At 47.4% G+C, this 20,823-nt stretch overlaps 2 protein-coding genes across 4 annotated transcripts; one reads left to right on the forward strand and one right to left on the reverse strand.

The window, feature by feature from the left end:
• Positions 1–214: 214 nt before the first annotated feature.
• On the reverse strand, positions 215–11,644 carry ulk3 (unc-51 like kinase 3). Of its 2 annotated transcripts, XR_005114495.2 has the most exons (18): positions 11,508–11,644; positions 10,731–10,974; positions 9,982–10,122; positions 9,660–9,780; positions 9,424–9,519; positions 9,190–9,333; positions 8,500–8,582; positions 7,838–7,993; positions 7,582–7,687; positions 7,439–7,479; positions 7,154–7,256; positions 6,956–7,020; positions 6,612–6,690; positions 5,452–5,492; positions 3,546–3,593; positions 3,304–3,367; positions 1,840–2,052; positions 215–840 (listed from the first exon to the last, which is right to left on the reverse strand). XR_005114495.2 is itself a non-coding variant. In XM_037455169.2 (17 exons), the coding sequence occupies exons 2-17, from the start codon at positions 10,827–10,829 to the stop codon at positions 2,036–2,038; spliced, it is 1,404 nt and encodes a 467-aa protein (XP_037311066.2). In that variant the 5' UTR covers positions 10,830–10,974; positions 11,508–11,644; the 3' UTR covers positions 216–2,035. The 2 variants fall into 2 exon arrangements, 1 of the variants encoding a protein (XP_037311066.2); XM_037455169.2 differs by having other exon boundaries at positions 216–2,052.
• Positions 11,645–11,964: 320 nt separating this feature from the next.
• Positions 11,965–20,768, forward strand: tars3 (threonyl-tRNA synthetase 3). Of its 2 annotated transcripts, none has more exons than XM_037455148.2 (19): positions 11,965–12,318; positions 12,448–12,531; positions 13,765–13,952; positions 14,094–14,217; positions 14,344–14,468; positions 14,739–14,856; positions 14,979–15,043; positions 15,126–15,204; positions 15,368–15,514; positions 16,594–16,692; positions 17,488–17,654; positions 17,753–17,915; positions 18,039–18,176; positions 18,611–18,688; positions 18,798–18,898; positions 19,096–19,200; positions 19,395–19,467; positions 19,562–19,676; positions 20,257–20,768. In XM_037455148.2, the coding sequence occupies exons 1-19, from the start codon at positions 11,998–12,000 to the stop codon at positions 20,403–20,405; spliced, it is 2,439 nt and encodes an 812-aa protein (XP_037311045.2). In that variant the 5' UTR covers positions 11,965–11,997; the 3' UTR covers positions 20,406–20,768. The 2 variants fall into 2 exon arrangements, with proteins under 2 accessions (XP_037311045.2, XP_037311054.2); XM_037455157.2 differs by having other exon boundaries at positions 13,768–13,952.
• The last annotated feature ends 55 nt before the right edge of the window (positions 20,769–20,823 follow it).

Below are 20,823 nucleotides of genomic sequence, written 5' to 3' on the forward strand. Positions count from 1 at the left end.
CAAGTAACAAAGAAAGCACCGGGGTCAGAACTGCATCCAGAGCTTTCCCTGGCAGCAACATGCTCATGTCATGATTAAAGGAACCAAGGCGGGCCAGAACAATGGGGCCCGTTAGCCAATTGGAGCAGGGCCACAAATGCAGTGCCCTCCCCCTTCCCCCCCCCCCCGGCCTGCACCATGACCTGCTGCTGCCTGGTTTAAGCAGTGATTTACACCTGGCAGGCCGGCCTGAGTGTGCTTAACCAGGTGCTGGAGCAGGAACACCGACATCCCTGAAACCTCAGGAAACTACAGCCACAAGCGGTAGGAAAACTTTTTTTTTGGCGGGGGGGGGGGGTATAACGACCGATCGATTTCTTGGAGTCACTATTTTGAAGGGCTCATAAAACCAATGGACTCACATAAAACACAAAAAAAGGAATGGTCAAAATACTTTGAGCCTCAACTTCCCCTACATTTCCCATAATGCAACTAGATAGCTTCTTTGAGGCCCCCCCCCTCTAGATTCTGGCGAGCCGCCGCGTTGAGGCAATCAAAAGTGCAACATTTCTTCGACTTCTTCTCTACCTCCTTTCAAAAATTGGTTTGCTTTTCAGTTTGTTTTTAGAAGCTTTATTTCCACCTCCTGGAGAAACAGAATAAGCAACAAGTGGTGAGAAGTGCAACTGCCGACCAGTTAAACAGCAACATATATACTATACAATAATACAGAACTTCTGAATGAATCATTTAATTAACAAATGTCCATACACCCCCCCCCCCAGGCCAGGTGCTCCTGCCGTGCTGCCGTCCAGATGATGACGAGGGACCAACGGCACCACATGAATCTTTCCATAAGCTCTGGAAGACCAACCCCGACATGAAAATCACTGCCGAGGTTTTGTTTTTCCACTGAATTTCCCACTGAATAAATACATACGATATAAAAATCACAGCTGTATAAACACTCAAAAAAAAAACAAGACAACACAGTGATTTGGAGAATCCCGCCAGCAGACACATTTCCTCCTTCCTGGTATTCAGGCACATTTACTCGTCTGAAATCAAAACCGTGTGTGTGAAGACCTACAACAGCGACTGTGGAGCTTCTTTGTTCCCCTCACCCTCACACACACACACACACACACACACACACACACACACACACACACACACACACACACACACACACACACACACACAGTTATGAAGGCTTTCTCAACCCGCCGGTTGCCTCACATACCCCCGCCAGTGCCAAACCTAAGAAAATGCGAGTCCAGTGTAAATAAGGCAGAGGCTGCACCTCTCCAGTTTTCCCCTCCTGGTGGTGGAGGGGGCTCCGTCAGCGGGGAGAGGACGGTGAGCCTGCGGTGCGCCCACAGCAAAGGCAGCGGGGAGGGGAGGGCCAGGGACTACGTGCGTGTTTGCCGAGGCCTCCCGTGCAATGTGCTTAACACGGCGCTCCAGCAGTGACGCGACGCTTCATCACGCCACAGTCTACATTTGATTGGGTTTGTTTCGAACGGTTTTCACAGTTTCCCCTTGGCCGGATAACTGTTTTTTTTTCCAGTTGTTGCATTGTATTTTTTTTTTCTCGCCACAATAAATGCAACAGCCTCTGTGTTGACTCGTTTTACCATGACAGTGTGGCATTGTCACACAAGCTGTCGGGCATTTACATATCAATGGCGTGTGGGGAGGAGGGATTGGAGCTCTGAGCTGGGTAAGGAGCAGGGAGCCAGCGTTCACATTTACCAGCGTGCAAACCCAAAAATCAAGAGCTACTTTCAGCATTTTAACCTGCAAACTTTGTTCCTTCGAAAAGTACAAACACAAGTTCACAACCTGCCAGATGATCACCTTGCCAGTAACAGCCCCAAACATTGACCGCATGGGGCTGGCAGCTGTGACGTCCCACCCGGACAGCGGTGGTGAAGAGGGGGAAAGGGAGGCGTGATGAAGGTGTAGTTTGGCCCCGACAGAAACCTGGTCAGGTGAAGGCAGTGTGACGCTCCGCTCGGGCTCCGAGCCCAGATTCCCCCGGTGGCCGTGCAGATCACTGCAGACAGCAAGCTGAGAAAACAGACGACCGATGTGTGTTAGGGTTCCCTCTTTATTTTAAGGTCACTGCACTTTGTCAATTCTAAATGTACTACCATGCTATGAATGAGCCAGCTAAGACGACTCTGTGGGTCAGTAATCACATCCGTTGTTCACAAAAACTACAACGTAGACTGTATAAAAGGGAGGTTTGTCGCCATGACATCACTTGACTACTGTTTTGGAGCCTTTTAACTGTCACCATCTTTTTTTCTTGCAACCAGAAGAGACAGGAGAAGGTGGTTTGAGATGTTTACTGAGGGAATAACGCTGCTGTGGGCCCCCTGGTGGCCATTAGAAAGAATGCAGGTTCAAGTCACCAGTGTCAGTTTCCCTTTCCATATCAGGAAAATGAAGGTTCTAGTGTTCGGCAACACTCACGAAAAAACAAATCCTGGCCACACCCGCTTCTGGATCTTAGCCGTACTCTTCCCTGATTCGTCACACCGTGTATGTCACCTTCCTTCTGTCTACACTGTCACGCGGATGGCCGGTGAATGTTAATGGCCATGTGATATACGTTTGCGAGGCTTGTTGCGTGGATCAGTCAAGTGAATGTAGCCAGACAGACAGACTTGTTCGTTGCTATAGACGCTCTCTTTTTTTTTTATTCATATAATTCCCCGGGAATTCCATGCTGAGGACAGGATATTGTCAGGGCTTTAGGTATCCACTATCCATGGAAGGAGCTGAGCCCAGAAAACATTGAGTATTAAGCTGTGTGCATGTGTTACAGTGGGAAGTTCAAGTATATTAAAAAGATATTTTTGCTTTTTATACAGTCCAGTATCTTTTTGGCATGTGTATGACATGCAATAAGCATTTCAATCTGATGCTTACTGATTGAACAGGGATTCTTGTTGGTGTTTAAGTTTAAGTGGATGTGAGTGCCGTTTGCGTTTAGGATAAAGTAACTCTCGTCAGCACTTTCACTAGGCGCCATTTTACAAGGGGGGAGAGGACAGGAGAAGCCCAGGGCGGCTCTGACTGGAAATCAAAGAGCCAAACAGTCCTGGGGAGGGAGGGAGGGAGGTGGGGGGGCTGGCACAGCAAGAGAATGGCTCATATTTTACAAGTGAAAGGACATTTCATTGCACCTTTAGGGCGACCATTCCTCACTTGACCGCCCCCGACCACCACCATCTTTCCCGTACCAAGCCTCCGCACAGCGGGGCTACAGCCAGCGTCTCAGTAACAACTGGACGTGCAGGCAGGGGAACTCACAGCCTCGGACGGAGTCCGCCAGATGATCTCGGTCCAGTGACGCGTCCCTCTGCGTCTCCTGCATCTGATGAATGAACACACGCTTTGGCATCACAGATATTGTGAGCATAGTGTGTTTTTCTTCATTGAACATTATCAGCAATGTTAAGTGATGATTTCAGAATATCCAAAAAAAAGTCTAAATCGTGCCCCTAAAATGATTTTGGAAATCAAACACATTGCGGCGAGGAGCGCATGTTTACCTTGATGTGCTTTTTGAGGTATTCAGCTCTGGTCATGAGGCTCTGAATCTGGAGAGACATGAAATGATGGTAAAGGCAATTGCCACTTCCCGTGCAACGTCACATGTCCCGACACACTCTGTCCTTTGGTGGGAGTGCGTCCACCTGTGTGCGTGTGTGTGCGTGTATATCGGAGCAGGAGGGTAACCTTAAATAACTTCTGTTGTAATCTGGCACTACCTCACTCTAAAAGGTAAGTAAAACACTGCAATGCAAGTACTCACTCATGCTCTCATATGTATACGTTACAATGTGGTTTTTTGACGCTCCGTCACGTTGTTCTGGAAAGAAATATTGTAACTATCGGACTATCGGACGAGTTGTCATAATGTAGAGAACCCCCCGGACCTTCGTAAAATTAGCGTTTTATCAAATTTTCTGATTTGGAAGAATTCCAAAGAAATTTAAGAGACACTTACGGACTCCGCTGTCCTTTGCACGTGTTTGTGTGTTAGCATGCTAACAGGCTAAAGTGAGATGGTGAGCACAGTGAAGCATTACGCTGCAGGTATTCTTTGTGTACATTGTCCCGCATAGTTTAATTAAGACTAATAATTATAATTTGCTCTCAGGGCCTCTGTGTAAAGTATAAAAAGTATGATTCTCTACATATATAATATATAAATGCATATACAGTATATTACAATTACCAAATGTTTCTGCAGAGCTGAGCTTGTACACTACAAACTGTAGTGTTGTGCAGAACTTTCCAGATGCATTGAGACATAAATGTTATGTCACAAAACAGATGGAAGCGATCAGCTCTGCTGATGTGCTGCTCGCCCCGTTATGTTTGGAAAACATGTCATATGGCACACATGTGTGATCGTGGTCATCACGTGCTTGATGGGGCTCTTTACTGTAGTATTCCATCCACGGCTAACCATGAGGGCTCTTGGCTGCACCTCATATATATATATATATATATATATATATAAATAAAATAAACGTTATATCATCACTATGTCGCAGAACAAAGCCAGTCCTCTTGGGTGTCATAATCACTGGAGACCTAAAACTGATGGCTTCCATTATGTCCCTTTAATATGTTAATAATATACCTATCTATATCTGTTTTATTGAATTACAGCTTTGTAAGGCTAAGGTATATACGAACGAACACACACACGAACACACACTCACATTTTCCATTGAGTGCCCCTCCCTTGCTGGCCTGATGCTGTGTTAGATAATTGGAGACACATCTGCATTTACTTAATACAAGCCCCCATATAACTTGAGATTAATTCAAAGCCCCTTCACCCTTCTGCGGGTTGCTTGGTAAGATTCTGGTTTCTGTTGTTGGCTGCACAAAACAAAACTGTTAAGGAGCTTTAATGGCAGTCAGCCACAAGCCCTTTGCATGTGTTCTTTTGTCCTTACTGGACCATCAAACTTTAGCGTTTGTTCAGTTTTGTTGGGTGTGGTGTCCAAAAGAGTAGTCTGCAGGAAAAGGTCTTATGAAGTGAAAGAAGGACCAGGAAAAGTGCGTTAATTCCCTGGTGACTCGCTAACATCAGCTCCATTGTTGTGTATAATAATAATAAATGAAGCAGCTGCAGCTGGGGCCAAAAACAACGAAAATGAGATTCGCGACCAGAACAGTTGTCGTAAAAAAATAACCAATGAGCTTAAGGCATTATAAACCTCTGTAGACACGACGCGATAATTGTCTCCACGTACGACTCTTCTCACACACACGGCCATGCCATCCATCGGGAATATAAAACAAATTCATCAGTGTGGACAGTGGGGGGGTGTGTGTGTGTGTGTGTGTGTGTGTGTGTGTGTGTGTGCGTGCGCGTCTCAGCCATGTAGATGACTGATATGGCCGTTACCACAAAACATATGCACATGTGACACTCACCTCGCTGTGCAGCAGCTCCTTCCTGCGGCCCTGAGGCTCAGCTGGAGAAGAAACAAACAGGGATGGATGAGGAGAGGAAGAGAGGAGAGGGGCCGCCACCGAATCACGTAGAGGTCAACTGCTAGATTGGATTTCGCTTGTGTAGAGGCGGGGACTCAGGGGTGCGTTTTAATGTAGGCCACTGTCGGCCCCGTGGTAAAGGGGGTGGGTGGGGGGGGGGGTGTTAGGGGCAAGAGAGAGGGGAGCAGAACTCCCTAGTGACGAGGCATGTCTGAAAGCTGTGCGACAAAGAGCTCTTATAAAAACAAAAAGCCAATGTTTTTACAACGAGGCTCCTGGGTGGTGGTGGGGGGGGTCTGCTGCTTGGGACGTAATGGGATTAGTTGGGCCGGTATATTGCCAATCCACTGACAAGATGAGGTTGCAGCGTCCCGAGTCTCTCACTGCAAGTCATAAAGTTCCTTTGGGAATGTGACACCCGTCCACAGTTTTCCCTCCGTATTTGTTTCCAGCGTGTGATAAAGAGAGAGAAATGAAATGTGATGTCTGCACTGAATGGGAAGCAGATGGCTCGGCTTTCGTACCACACACGGGGTGCTGGCACCGGGTCTCATTTCGGCTCAAAGCCACATCTGGATCCCTCTATCCCACCTCTCCCATTAGGCCCATCTTTCAGATGAGCTCACGAGCCTAATGGGGTCCCGGCCACGGAGTCTTCTCTGGAGCCTCTGTCTGTCGCAGATTAAGTGTCCCTCGTCTCTCTCCTTTCACTTTGTCTTTTATAAAGTATAAATCACGTCAAAGTCCATTTCCATCCCCTTTTATTATATTCCAGGCTGCTAAGTGCTCTGTGTTTCTAATTAAGTAGCTTTACACTCGCTCTCAGAGTTCAAATCGTCTCTCTTTTACAGCCGGTGTCATTTTCTCTGTCCAGGCATACCTTGACTTGTCTAATTTTAAGGCCGCACACTAAATCCTAAACTAATTCCCCTCATCCGCTATCAAGTCTGCTTCTATGATAACAAATGCGTGCAACACAGATGGCCACAGAAGACGTATGAGACAAGTACTCAAACCCTGTCTCTGGAGCTAACGGCAGTTAAGAACTTAAGTAATTGGCCAAAAACATCTGGTTTAGGAGAGGAAGGCGGTTCGTCTACCTGCTAGCGCCAACAGCAGTTCTCCTAAACACTGCTGGTACACATCCAGGGCCTCGAGGTCATCTCCTCCGCTCTCCTCCTGTAAAAGAGCATCCAAGGTTCCACTATTTCAGTCTGCTAGCGCTGCACAATGAGTCTATCATTAGTGTTCACATAAACCAAAAAATAACAAAGGCACAAATAGATGTTTTTGGTTCATTGCAGATTTGGAAAGCTATCTCAGAGTTTAGACCCTGGTGTGTTTTTTTTCTTCTTCTGTTGCATTACTTCTGCTTCACCCAGCCTTTGTGTGTCTCTTTATAGCAGTGCTCTGCCAACCCCCCCCCCCCCCCCCCTTCTCTAACCTTAGCGATGGCAGCGGAGGCCACCTCCAGAGCAGCCAGCAGCCGGGGTTGGTCTGGAGACATTTCTGAAGTGGAGAGATAAACAGGAAATACTCCTTTGAGTCCTACTGTACATGGAACTATGCTGCTAGAAAAGGACATGGCCCACTGTGATCCGCATGCCTCTGCAGAACGCTCAGGCTGAGACGGACTCTTCACCTCGGAGGACGTCCCTGGCGGTGCGGGTCTCCTCAAAGCTCAGCCTGTTGTCCGAGGCCACCAGGGCCTTCAGCTCCTCGGCTCGGGACACATACTGCCGGACCTGCGGGAAGTCCTCTCACAACTTTATCACGTACCCCCCAACGCTCGCCATGTGCTCTCCAGCCACACCGTACGGTATTCAGAGAAGGCAATTAATTCCATATGAAAGCCCACCCTGAGTGTGGGGAAGAAAGAAGGAGAAAAAAAAGGGCCAATTGAAAATAGAGCGGAATGCAGTCCTACCGTCTGCCTGAGGGCGGCTTGACGCTGTCGGTCCACCTCATCTGTGTGTGCGGTGGGGGGGGAGACAATTGAGAGTTGTTTGGTTTTCACATTTAGCCCAGTTTGTCACGGTGGATCAAAAGTGCAGCTGTTGCTGCGCTTACAGTGGATGGCGGGGACAAAGTGCTCAAGGGCACTGCAGTAAAAGGAAAGTGCGGCGGACCACTGCCCCTCTTGGTCCTTCTGGACGGCCTGCGTCACCAGCTCTTTCTGAAGAAGAAAGAAGAGGAAGACAACCCACTGGTGTCAGCAGATGCAGGAACAGGAAACTTCCTATCGTGAACGCATGCAGGGTCACACGTGGAAATACACATGCTCTCTCTCTCTCTCACTCACTCACTCACTCACTCACTCACTCACCGCTTTCACCAGGCTATCGCTGCTCGGCATGTGCTCCATGTCCACGAAAGGGTGGGCGAAGAACTCGGCGAAGGTGATCCGGGCATCTGGGTTCCTCTCCAGCAGCCGCAGCAGAAGGTCTCTGCAGTCCTTGGATACCCCGACCCCAGGAGGGAGCTGAGGCACAAAACATGACCTTATTACGCTGCACGCCATCCACAGGACAATCCCAAAGGGGGGGGGGGGGGGGCGTCACTGCCAAAGACCTTTTATAGTCTCGTGTCCCCTGCTAATGGGCCATGTGCTAATGCCCTTCCTTTAGCTCAAAGTGTGATACTAGAACTCCAGTGTCCTGAAAGCCCTCCATCATCAAAAGCTGTCCGTCACTGTCGAGAAATCGAGGCAATGTGTTTACTTTAGAGGACAAGAGCTGTATATTTGTTCACCATTACTCATGTTCTCTACAAATAGGATCAGCTGAAGACGTACAAAGGACTCCACATTAAAATGCTGCCATGCATACAATGACTTTACACTCCCCAATCAGGCAACGATAATCTACCCTAGACAGTCACAAAAGTATTTGTTCCCCCATTTATATTTAAAAAAGGATTTCCTACTGTCTCAGACAAGCTGTTCACTAATAAATAACTAAATAACTAACTCGTGGCTCAGAATCTGACCTCGACAGGTTGGTTACTCCGGATCTTCTCCTCCAATTCGGCATACGACCGTGATGCAAAAGGTGCTCGCCCAAACAGCGCCTCTATAAGAACACACACGTGGTTAAGAAGATTACTCCTAAAAGATCATCTCAAAACCATTACACCCACTGTTTAAGCAATAACTGTATTTATACAGCAATTTTTAAAGAAGTTAAAAAGTGCTACGACCAAGGCGTTAAAAACAACAGAAAGATCAAAAGTGAGGCCCAACAAATTCTGATTAAGGTCGAATGTAAACCACAATAAAACAAATTACTATAACAAACTAATAAATTAAATAAATCAAGTCTAATTGAAAAAGAAAATTCCATATATTTTAGGGCCTGACTGTAATCTTTAAATCGATTGTAACAAACAGGGACAAAACTTGCGTGTCAGGCACATGTCAAAGGTCTCCTAGTGTGCTATTATACTACATCTGTACTATTACTGTACCACAGAAACACAGGGAAGTAAAACGTGCTGCCATTTTATGATTAAATGACCATTTTGTTTTGCGACTTGACTCTTTCCAGCCTACAGGGCTTTTCAACTGACTGACCTCATAAAGTCTTTAAAAGGAAAAGTGGTGTTACAAATTATTGGGGCAAGGCGCTACGCAGGACTGCCGCATGCAGCATTCCAAACGAATGATCCCAAAGTACTCACCATAGAGAATGACCCCAACTGACCAGAGGTCCACCCTGGAGTCGTACTGCCGCCGGCACACCATCTCGGGAGCCATGTAAAGAGGGGACCCCCTCAGGACACTCTGCTCATCCCATGGTGACATGTACCGGGCAAAACCAAAATCTGGGAGCCAATGTGAGGGGCATCGGTGGGTGTGAGCTCGCAGTTAACCGCAAATAAAATATGTGTTCACTCCATGAGACGTGAGATCACCTGCTAGTTTCAGGACAGAGCCGCTGAGCACAATGTTCTGAGGTTTCAAGTCCAGGTGTGAGATGTTTCGCTCATGAAGAAACTGGAGGGCGCAGGCTGTGTGTGCAGAGACAAACACACATAAATACACAGTGGTACTCAACTCTGACCACTTCAGGCACTCCTACAATAACTGGTTAGTAAAGACATGGAAACAAGGCTTATGTGGGGATGTTGTAAAAAAAAGTATGACTCACCAATCTGTTGCAGGAAGCGCCGCGCCACCCTCTCAGGTAAGATCCTACGGCTGCGTATGAAGCAGGAAAGATCTCCACCTGAGCACCACTCCATGATCAGATAAATATTCTCGGCATCCCACTGATGAAAGACAACACGTGTACATTTTGGTCAGAAATTTGTAACCATCTCTACAGGGAGGCATGTCATGGCCGTCGTAAATTAACATGAAGTTTGCACGGATCGATTTACATCTTTTAAAAATATGCAAGGACTTGTTGTATTTGCTCTGAAAGGACTTTTTTTTGATGCAACACATCTAAAAGACACAAATGAGCGGACCTGAAAGTCCTTCAGCTGGACTATGTGAGGGTGGCGCATCGTCTTGAGGATTTTAATCTCTGTGAGGAGGTTTTCTGTAGACGCCTTGTTGAGAGTCTTCTTTCCAACCACCTTCACCGCCACCACCTCCCGACTGTCCCCCTGCGACGTCATAGTGAGGAATTCAACTTCAATATCATATTCACACCAAATAAATAGGCCGATCGTCACCACTTCTACGGGGAGGTCAAGGTAGTAATGCTTTAAAAAGTGAAGAAATTAATTAAATGACCTCAAAGAGTTTACTGTAGCAGTACATGTTCAACACGTTTTGACATATACGGTACCGTGAAAAGGTTTTCGCCCATTCTTGGTTCCTTATTTTTACGCACACTTAAATGTTTCAGATCTTACACCTTTTTTTATATTAGAGAAAGGTAACGAGAGTAAATAGAATGAGCAGTTATTAAATTATTTTATTTATTACGGGAAAAAAATATCCCCATGTGAAAAAGTAATTGCCCTGCAATCAGGCCTTTTTCGATAACCGGCCATGAGTCTTTCACATGAATCATTGTCCTGCTGCAGAACCCAAGTGAGGTCACAATCTGACGGTCAGACATTGGACAGGGATCATTTTCTTCTCTTAATAAATTAAAAAGTGCCCGTCGCATTTACTCAGGTTCTCTTTGTCTAACATAAAATATATGATTGATTGATAATCTGAAACATATGCAAAGTGGCTGTATGCGACTCTCCCTCTTACTGACCTTCCTGTAGGCTTTGTAGACTGTGGCGTAGGTGCCTCTGCCCAGCCGCTCCGTGAGGATGAAGTCGGACAGTTTTGGAGGAGCAAAGCTGGAGGCCATGCTGACCACAGCGACATTCAATTCCCGGTCTGGGCTGGTATTCAAGATCAATATGCTATTTACACTAACACAATGGCTTGGTGTCTAGCTTTCCATGGGGAGGTCAGAGGTCAAGGTCAGCTGCAGAATAGTTATAACTTTAAACCTGTAGGGACATGGAGGGGATGCATTAAAACAGTTTTATCTGAACAGGTTTATCTGACACCATTCAAATTCAAAACAGTTATGAATATAAGTGAATCATTGCAAATCATTCACAGATATAACAGTAACGTTAGCATTTCTTTTACAATGTAACGTTAATCAAGTGGCACCATTTCTTTATGATGACAAAGTTCAAAGTTCACAGAACTGGTCTGCTGGCTACTGTCGCCCCACTGGTGCAGAATACACGCCTAATCGCAGCTCCTTAAATGTACCCCGTATCCCGGTGTGCTTTAGCCTTGGTTGTGGCTAAGAACACAGAGTTAATGTCCGGGTTAATGCACTGAATGAGGGAAATACACATTTGAGAGCTAGCTAAGTTTTAGCTAACCGTTTGTTAGCACTCTCTGTTTTGGCAAATGACGGTTAGCAACGAGCTAGTGTTAAACACCTGCTGAACGGTGGTAGTACACCTGGAGCCAAAAGTAGAAGCGAAGCAGGTTTAAAACATGAAGGGACATAGCGGTCACGTACCTGTAGGCTGACAGACCCACATCACCAGAACAGAAAGTGAGTGTTTACATGTCTGTACTGCAGTGGTCAGATGAGTTTCAAACGCATCAGAAAATACTTTACTGCCTCCTAGTGGCGACAATTCATTACTGCGAAATATCTGCCACTATTCAGCAGAGTTGTTTAAAATAAAAAATAATTAAGAGCTTCCAAACGCAGACCGCAAAAGTAACTACCTTGAATATAAGAATGCTGTAATAATTCATAACTTTTACCAAATGTTTTGTTTTGTCAGGCAGCTAGTGTTAGTTAGCGTTATATTCCCCCAGGTGTCCCCCTACATGTTACTTGTCGTTTGGTTGATTTTTTAAATTAAACTCACAAGCAAAGCACACGAACACACACACCGCTCTAACATGTGTCACACGTTGTGATTTCGATGGCGTCAGCGGTTTTATTTTCCAAACTACCTCACCGGAAGTGAGCTAGCAATGCCGCTCGTCATTTAAAGATGGCGGAGTGCTTGGCCGCACGCTTGTCTGCTCAGGAGGAGCAAATTCGGCTCCTCTCCAGGGAAATCTCCACCCTCCGTGATGGACTCAGCACAGGCGTGGCTGCCGCCGGTCTCGCCTCGGGGGTCTCCCCAGAGCTGGAGTGCCTGCGGGCCGAGAACGAGAAGCTCCGCTACCGGCTGCTGCACCTCCGGAGGGGTCTGCGGGCGGAGCTGGAGGTGGAGGCGGAGGAGGGCAACCAGCGACAGGTGAAGTGTGGCAAAGCTGCGGAGAAAACCAGCAGCAATGAGCAGCGGACAAACAAACCTACGGAGAAAAGGGTAATGCTTGTTTTAAAATGTGTAATATGATGCGAGTGGTTGGTGCTGCTCCTTTTGGGCCCGATGACAACCAACACCCCGTTTCCCAGAAATCCCTGCGCCACTCAATGCAACCGTGTTTGTTTACAGGGGGGCAAACCGGAAACCAAGCCAGGTGACAACAAGAAGGACAAAAAGCAGGATAAGGTCCGAGGAAACGCAGCCGTGACCGAGGTGAAGCACAGGTTCCCCCAACAGGCTCACATCCTCTACTATTCATGTCAACAAAGAATCTTCTCAAGGGCTCAGTTATTGTTGTTGTTGCAACACAGGGATGCACAAAGACCATAACTGACCCCATGGAAACACAGTGCATGATGAGCAGATTGGCGTCGTAGGGAATGTCGACCGCAGCAAAAATAATTCCTTATATTATGGCCGATATCCTCGCAATTTAGAATTCGGGTCGCGGGGGGCTACAGCTCCAGCAGGGGGGCCCAGACTTCCCTTTCCTGGGCCACATCTACCAGCTCTGACTGGGGGATCCCCAGGCGTTCCCAGGCCAGTGTAGAGATATAATCTCTCCACCTGGTCCTGGGTCTTCCCCGGGGTCTCTTCCCAGCTGGACATGCCTGGAACACCTCCCAAGGGAGGTGTTCCAGGGGGCATCTTTTACCAGATGCCCAAACCACCTCAACTGGCTCCTTCCAACGCAAAGGAGCAGCGGCTCTACTCTGAGCTCCTCATGAATAGCTGAGCTTCTCACCCTTCTATCTCTAAGGGAGATGCCAGCCACTCTCCTGAGGAAACCCATTTCGGCCGCTTGTACCTGTGACCTAGTTCTTTCGGTCATGACCCATCCTTCATGACCATAGGTGAGGGTAGGAATGAAGATAGACCGGTAGATTGAGAGCTTTGCCTTTCGGCTCAGCTCTTTTTGTCACAGCGGTGCGGTAAAGCGAGTGAAACACCGCCCCCGCTGCTCCGATGCTCCGGCCGAGCTCACACTCCATCTTCCCCTCACTCTTGAACAAGACCCCGAGGTGCTTGAACTCCTTCACTTGGGCTAAGGACACATTCCCTACCCGGAGCAGGCAATCCATCGGTTTCCTGCTGAGAACCATGGCCTCAGATTTGGAGGTGCTGATCCTCATCCCAACCCCTTCACTCTGATGCGAACCGCTCCAGTGAGAGTTGGAGGCCACAGAGCGAGGATGCCATCAGGACCACATCGTCTGCAAAAAGCAACGACAAAATCCGCAGCCCCCCCCCCCCCCCCCCCCCCGCGAACTGTAGAGCCTCCTCCCCCCCGACAACGCCTCAATATCCTGTCAATCGCCATGGCTGCTCCTTAGCACCAGTCGTAAAGCTCTGGTCATGCTTTTAATGTGTCCTGAGCAAACCAACATATGGACTTGTATGATATATATTATGACATTCACCCCCCCCCCCCCCTCTCCACTGCAGCAGAAGTCGTTGCCCGACTACGTCGCACAGCGCCTCAGCCTCTACGAGGAGCTGAAGAGGGAGAGCGACGCCCTGCTGGCAGAGCGAGCCGCTGCCGGCGAGCCAGTCGCCGTGGAGCTGCCGGACGGACGTACGGTGGCGGGAAAGGCGTGGGTCACCACGCCGTACCAGTTGGCCTGTGGCATCAGGTAGGCGGCACTGCACCGGTCGATGGCGAACCTGCCCCGATGCGAGCCGGACCCGTCGGGGCGAGACTTGGCTCTCGTGCGACTAATCTGCAATGCTGTTGTCAAACTTCCCATTGAGAGGAATCGCTGTCGCTCTTTCAGCCAGGGCCTCGCCGACAACGCGGTGATTTCCCGGGTTAACGGGGAGCTCTGGGACCTGGACAGACCCCTCGAGCAGGACTGCTCTCTGGAGATCTTGCGCTTCGACAATGAGGACGCTCAGGCTGTGAGTCCATTCTTTTCTTTTTCTTTTTTTTTAGGTATTAAAATTGATCAACGCCCGGCTAGAGGCTACAACTTGCCAGCTTCTTCTCTTCCGTAACCTGGTCTGTCTACACATGTTGTGTCCTAGGTGTATTGGCACTCCAGTGCTCACATCCTGGGGGAGGCAATGGAGAGCTTTTATGGCGGCTGTTTGTGTTACGGACCCCCGATTGAGAATGGCTTCTACTACGACATGTTCCTGGATGGGCAGAAGTGAGCAAGTATCCTCGCTATCAACGTTCAGAATTGCATTCTAGTCTGAAAACAATAATAATCAGATATTAATCTCAGATCTCACTGCTTTTCAAACCAATCGTTGGCTACTTTGCTCCGTTGAGCCCCAAAGTCTACAGTTTTCCCCGATAATCGCAATAAGCTGAAGCACAAGATGCTCATTTCAAGCCGCGTTGGGTAGCTCCAGAAACATCGGCGCCACCCCGACTGTCAGCGCTTGTGTTGATTCAACCTGTGTGCTGCTTCCAGGGGGGTCTCCAGCACCGAGTTCGGGGACCTGGAGACTCTGTGCAAGGCCGTTGTGAAGGAAAAACAGCCCTTCGAGAGGCTGGAAATCAGCAAGCAGACCCTGCTGAAGATGTTCAAGGTGGCCGAGTCATTTCACAAATAAAGAAATAAATCAATCTTGCCATAAAATTTAATTCCTGTAATTGTTTTTTTGCGAAAAACAAGTTTTCGAACTAACTCGAGACGTTTTGCTTCTTTCAGTACAACAAGTTCAAGTGCCGCATCCTGAATGAGAAAGTCAGCACCCCCACCACTACAGTCTACAGGTAAGAAGAATAAATCTTCATTTGATCTTCTTTTTGGGGTCTTCTGAATTGAAGAGCTGTGTCATTTCTGAATCCTGGTTAGATGTGGGCCCTTGATCGACCTGTGCAGAGGTCCCCATGTCAGGCACACCGGCAAGATCAAAGCCATGAAGATCTACAAGGTATGTAGGAGGTCTCCTTCTAAGGGAACAATTGTTTTCTTGTTACCGTTCTTCTAACAATTTAACAAGTGTTTTTTTTGCTTTTCACTAAATTCGTTCCCAGGGTAGATTTTCACTCTTCTATAATCATGGTAATATTTCTCCTCTCTTCCTCTGCCACCAGAACTCCTCCACCTACTGGGAGGGCCGCTCCGACATGGAGACCCTGCAGAGGATCTACGGGATTTCCTTCCCCGACTCCAAGATGCTGAAGGAGTGGGAACGTTTTCAAGAGGAGGCCAAGAACAGAGACCATCGCAAGATTGGCAAAGTGAGTCCGTACAGGCAGCCCTAAAACCAGAAACTGAAACCCAGAACGAAGATATTTAGGGTTTGTAATTGTATAATATGATGGCTGACTCATCCCCTCGTTGAGGGAGCGTTTTTCCCCCCAAATCTGTTTTGTGGTTTTGATTGGAAAAGCCCCAGGATCCCCGTTTCCAGGCCAACAATATACAAACAGGCCTACATCACGCAGAGGGTTAGGAAACTTCAATTATTTAGTTTGTTGTTGTTCTTAAAGGTTGTGCACATGAAACTCTCGTTGTTTTTCATGAAGTAGTCTGTTGCGGCTTCATACCAGCCGAGGGCACTGTGCGGCTTCACATGGGCACACGTTAGCACTCCAGGTGCTTCCCTAGCATGGGAGATGCAGACGCTCTCTCTCTCACACACATTCAAGATATTTCTGTGGAACGGGAGGTGACAAAAGTGACATGTTGTTTTAAAGATGGTGCTCTGTGGCATGATCCCAAGGCCACTCGTCATTTCGATAGTGCAACATGTAGTTGGTACATCTTGAAAATCCTGTTGTAATACTCAATAGCATTGAAGTAAATACAAAAACAAAATTGTATGGCTGAATTATTATTTAGGTAAGTCAGACGTGCGTTACCATGGAAACCTCTAGTCAGTCAGAAGATCAAGGCAGATTTTATCATGGTCTGTATTTTTTTTAAGTGGGACATTTCAGTTATAACAGGCTAATTTGAGTTTTTCTCCCAAATCAAAGTGAATTTGACGTAGCTGGATGGTAATTATAATGATTTGTAGTAATTACTCTGGATTTGTGCTGTAAATGACATTTACTTTCTGCTGAAGCTCAAACAGAAAGACGAGGGCCGGCGTTAGAAAGCTTGTATTGAAGAGACAACACTAATTGATACAGTTTGCTATTATAAGATGCACAGATCAACCTCATTTTAAAATTATTTGTAAAGGGAGTAATGGATAAGACTCCACTACCAGCACTAAACCCATCTCATTTGATGATTGGAGAACTCCCTACTGGGCTTCTTGCTGTTCTCTCTGCAGATGATATAAAAATAAATTTCGTTATCTGCTTTGCAGGAACAGGAGCTGTTCTTCTTCCATGACCTGAGCCCTGGGAGTTGTTTCTTCATGCCGCGCGGAGCCCACATCTACAACACACTCACCGAGTTCATCAGGGTACGAGGGGTTCTTTTTAAGCATTTAAATAGTACATAATGTAGTATTTCGGAGATGCTGTAACACAAAGCCCCTTGAAACTACTCTCAAGCACACAAGGGTCTGGCTCCGCTCCACATGTCCTGTGTGCTTGTAGTGATTTCCAGCTCATTGACATGCTCAGCACGACCCTTGCCTTAAAACGTGCGATCAGCAAGCAGCTCGACCATAAACGGCGGCGTGTCACAGTGACCTGAATATTTCAGTTCAGCTCAGTCGCTCTAAACTCGGCTTGCACCGGCAGAAGTGAAGGCAGATAAGTCGGTACCGAATGACAAAACAACAAGCCTGTCAGAGGCGTGATCATTGACCAAAAAGGGTGTCTCCTCATTTGTCTGTTGGGCCTCATAGGAAGGCAAATTCCTTCATTCATTCATTAACTGAGTGGAGTGGGCTGAAGTTCTTCCCATTTAGAGCAGACTTTTTAGTGTGACCGCACAGGATCTGGTCTCCATGACGTCTCGGGGGAGACGTGTGGACATCTTGGAAGACTTTTCTCACACCAACACGGCTCACGGAGCCAAGGAAACCTTTCATAACGCTGCACAGAAGCACTGCAAGATCATTATCACGTCTCGTTAGACTGCTGTCAACGTGTAAAAAGTAACATCTTTAAATACTTGAGAGTGTCTCCTAACGACTGCCGCGGAAGAGATGCAGGGAGTCCTCATTCATCACATGATCAACTTGGGTAAACGTGTTACCAACTCCATAAGTATCAGCTTATGAGGTCTCTGTTTTCCTTTCTTTCCCCAGGAGGAGTATTGGAGGAGAGGCTTTCAGGAAGTAGCCTCCCCCAACATCTTTAACAGCAAACTGTGGGAGACATCTGGCCACTGGCAACACTACAGCGAGAACATGTTCTCCTTCCCTGTGGAGGGCGACATCTTTGCGCTCAAGCCCATGAACTGCCCTGGGCACTGGTGAGTTTAGCTTTCTCATTTCCAAGCGCTCCCCCAGAGGTGTTGGCCAATCAGGCGGTGATCAACGCGTCTCTTGATGACTCGTGTTCGTCCCTCAGTCTGATGTTCAGTCACAGGCCCCGCTCGTGGAGGGAGCTCCCCTTGAGGCTGGCGGATTTCGGGGTCCTCCACAGAAACGAGCTGTCGGGAACGCTGACCGGGCTGACCAGAGTGCGCCGCTTCCAGCAGGACGACGCTCACATCTTCTGCACCATGGACCAGGTGACCACATCAGTAGTCAAGCATATTTCAATGTTCAAAAAAGAAAACTCTTTTGAACATTAAAAAAAATAGAAGTAACCACTTATTCTGAGTCATTTCCCTAATTCAGTTATACTTCTGCAGATTGAGTCTGAGATGAAGGGCTGCCTGGACTTCCTCCGCTGCATCTACGATGTGTTCGGCTTCTCCTTCCAGCTGCACCTCTCCACTCGTCCAGAGAAGTACCTGGGCGACATCGCCGTGTGGAACCGCGCTGAGAAGGTGACACTAGGCACAGTGAAAGAGTCTGTCCACTGCTGTTTGACTATACAGATGCCCCCAACAACGACCTCATTGTTCTATTATTGACCGCAAATCTAGGACAAAGGGGATCTTCTTTTTTTTTTTTTGATGGGACAAAAATGCATCATTTTTAACTAATTAGGAAAACTGTATTTTCTGTAAGTATATTCCTCCCCGTCAATCTGCCCTGAACTTGGATTTGTCAAAAGGGCTCTCGAAGATACTCGTTTTTGAGATATTTTTTGCTCTTGCCAACAAGACTGCTGTGTATCTGAGTGGGCTGCAGTAGTGGTATCACATCTGTGAGTCACAGGGAAGAGCCTCTCATTTCTGTGGGTGGGGTGGGGCAAGCATGGAGCTACATTCAGCAGACTGACCTTGCCGACGCGTTAACCGCACGTCGTGTTTGACAGCAACTGGAGAACAGCCTGAACGAGTTCGGGGAGCCGTGGAAACTCAACCCTGGAGACGGAGCTTTTTACGGACCCAAGGTCAGAGCCTTTTGAGGCTTCTCCTGCCAAACGTCAAATCATCTTTTTTTAAAAAAGCCTTTAAGGTGTTTTTTTCAAAGTCCCGCGTTACTCTCTGTGCCTCTCACAGATCGACATCAAGATCAAAGACGCAATCGGACGTTACCACCAGTGCGCAACCATTCAGCTGGACTTCCAGCTTCCCGTCCGCTTCGACCTGACCTTTGTTGGGTGAGTCGGCTAATGAGAACATGGACTCGCTGCAGAGTCCGTGTGCCGCACCGAAGCGTTTATGTGTCAATCCCCTTCTGAGTTCGATGTCTCAAAGCACTCTCTGTGTTGCATGAAGTATGCGCTGGGTTTGCATTCGTACTGGGTCCCCCCGATACTCTCTGGTGATTCTCTCCCTCTGATGCGATGACTTGCAGGAAGGATGGGGATGACAAAGCCCGACCAGTCATCATCCATCGCGCCATCCTGGGCTCTGTGGAGAGGATGATCGCCATTCTCACAGAGAACTACGCAGGCAAATGGTAAAGTGCTCTCTGGTTGCTTTTTATTTATCTGGGATACAAAGAAATGTCTGAGGGCTTTCAATGGTGTCAGTGATGTTTGACTGGAAGACATTTTTACAGTTTTATTAATGTGGTTAAGCGTAGGTTTGACACTCTTAACGGCAGTGTGCCACTGCGATGGTTCCATTTAAAGTCTGTCCGTCCTCCCGCAGGCCTCTCTGGCTGTCGCCCCGTCAGGTGATGTTGGTGCCCATCAACCCGTCCTGTGAGGATTACGCCAAGAAGGTACGTCGACCACCACCTTCAAAGGCAAGCCTACGAGGGCACACCATGATTATATGGAGTAATGCATATTTCACCCCCCCCCCCCATGTTTTAGGTGTGTAAGCAGTTTACTGAAGCTGGTTTCATGGCAGACGCTGACCTGGACTCCAGCTGTTTGCTCAACAAGAAAATCCGTAATGCTCAGTTGGCCCAATATAACTTCATTCTAGGTGAGTCCATTGACTGGCCTAGGTCCATTTGGGGCATAGACCAACCCCTGATTCAACTGTTTAGTGTTTAGTGTGTGCGTGTGCGCGTGCGTGTGCGCGTTCAGATATACCGTATATAGGACCATACCTGCTTAAGAAAAAAGGCTTGTTACCTGAAGGCAGTCCTACTGAAAGACTATCCATTAATGAACACGCTTTAGTCTATTTTACGAAAAGTTTAAGACATAACAAAGTGATAAACACTAAAAGAAAATTTAGTACATAATTTCAAAAAAGAAACTGACTCACTGCCGACTACTAAATTCTGCAGTAACAACAGGATATTTTTTTAAAAGCCTTCCAAAAATCTAAACATAAATATAATGTTTTCACGAATTGACAAACTGAAAGAACTTTCCAACTGTGTACTTGGCTGTAAACTCACCGTTGAGTGAAAATGGAAGATTCTCAATTTGTGGACCATCAAGCATATGGACGACCAGCCGCAGCTGAATTCAGCGGCACAAAGAATGGAAGGTGTAAGGGTAGCTGTGTCTCCGTGGTGTGACTTGGCCCGTGACGAGCTGTTGTGTCTTGGCAGTGGTCGGGGAGAAGGAGAAGATGACCAACGGCGTCAACGTGCGCACGCGGGACAACAAAGTCCACGGCGAGCTGTCGGCCTCCGAGGTGCTGGCTCGCCTGAGCCTGCTCAAACGAAGCCGATGTCCCAACGCGGAGGAGGAGTTCTGATGGAGACAGAAAAGGATGGACCGGTCCCCACGGCGTCAGAATGCCTCTGCTACAGTCTGAAGAGCAGTCGAGGGACAAGTGATTGGCACATGTAGAGCCGCTACAGGGAAGGCGTGGAGAAGGAATAATAGGAAGGGAAACTGAAGAGCTGAATGTGACGAGTGGCCCGTCGAGATGTTCATGTGTGAAGGGTATAAAGGACAAGTTTTGTGTGGGTGTTATTATAATGATGTTTAAGTACGTTCATCTGAAGGGCAGTTGCTTTATAAGGAAACGATATGATTTAAATGAAGGTAATGTGAATTTGGCTTTGATTTTTCACAATGGAATAAAATTAATTGAATGAAGCAAACTGGCTTGATTGGTTTACTTATTTTACAGTTGTCAACAATGGAAATGTTGTTAATGGTGGCCAAAG

This window comes from Pungitius pungitius, chromosome 4 (genome assembly GCF_949316345.1).
Source record: "Pungitius pungitius chromosome 4, fPunPun2.1, whole genome shotgun sequence".
Taxonomy (NCBI): Eukaryota; Metazoa; Chordata; class Actinopteri; order Perciformes; family Gasterosteidae; genus Pungitius; species Pungitius pungitius.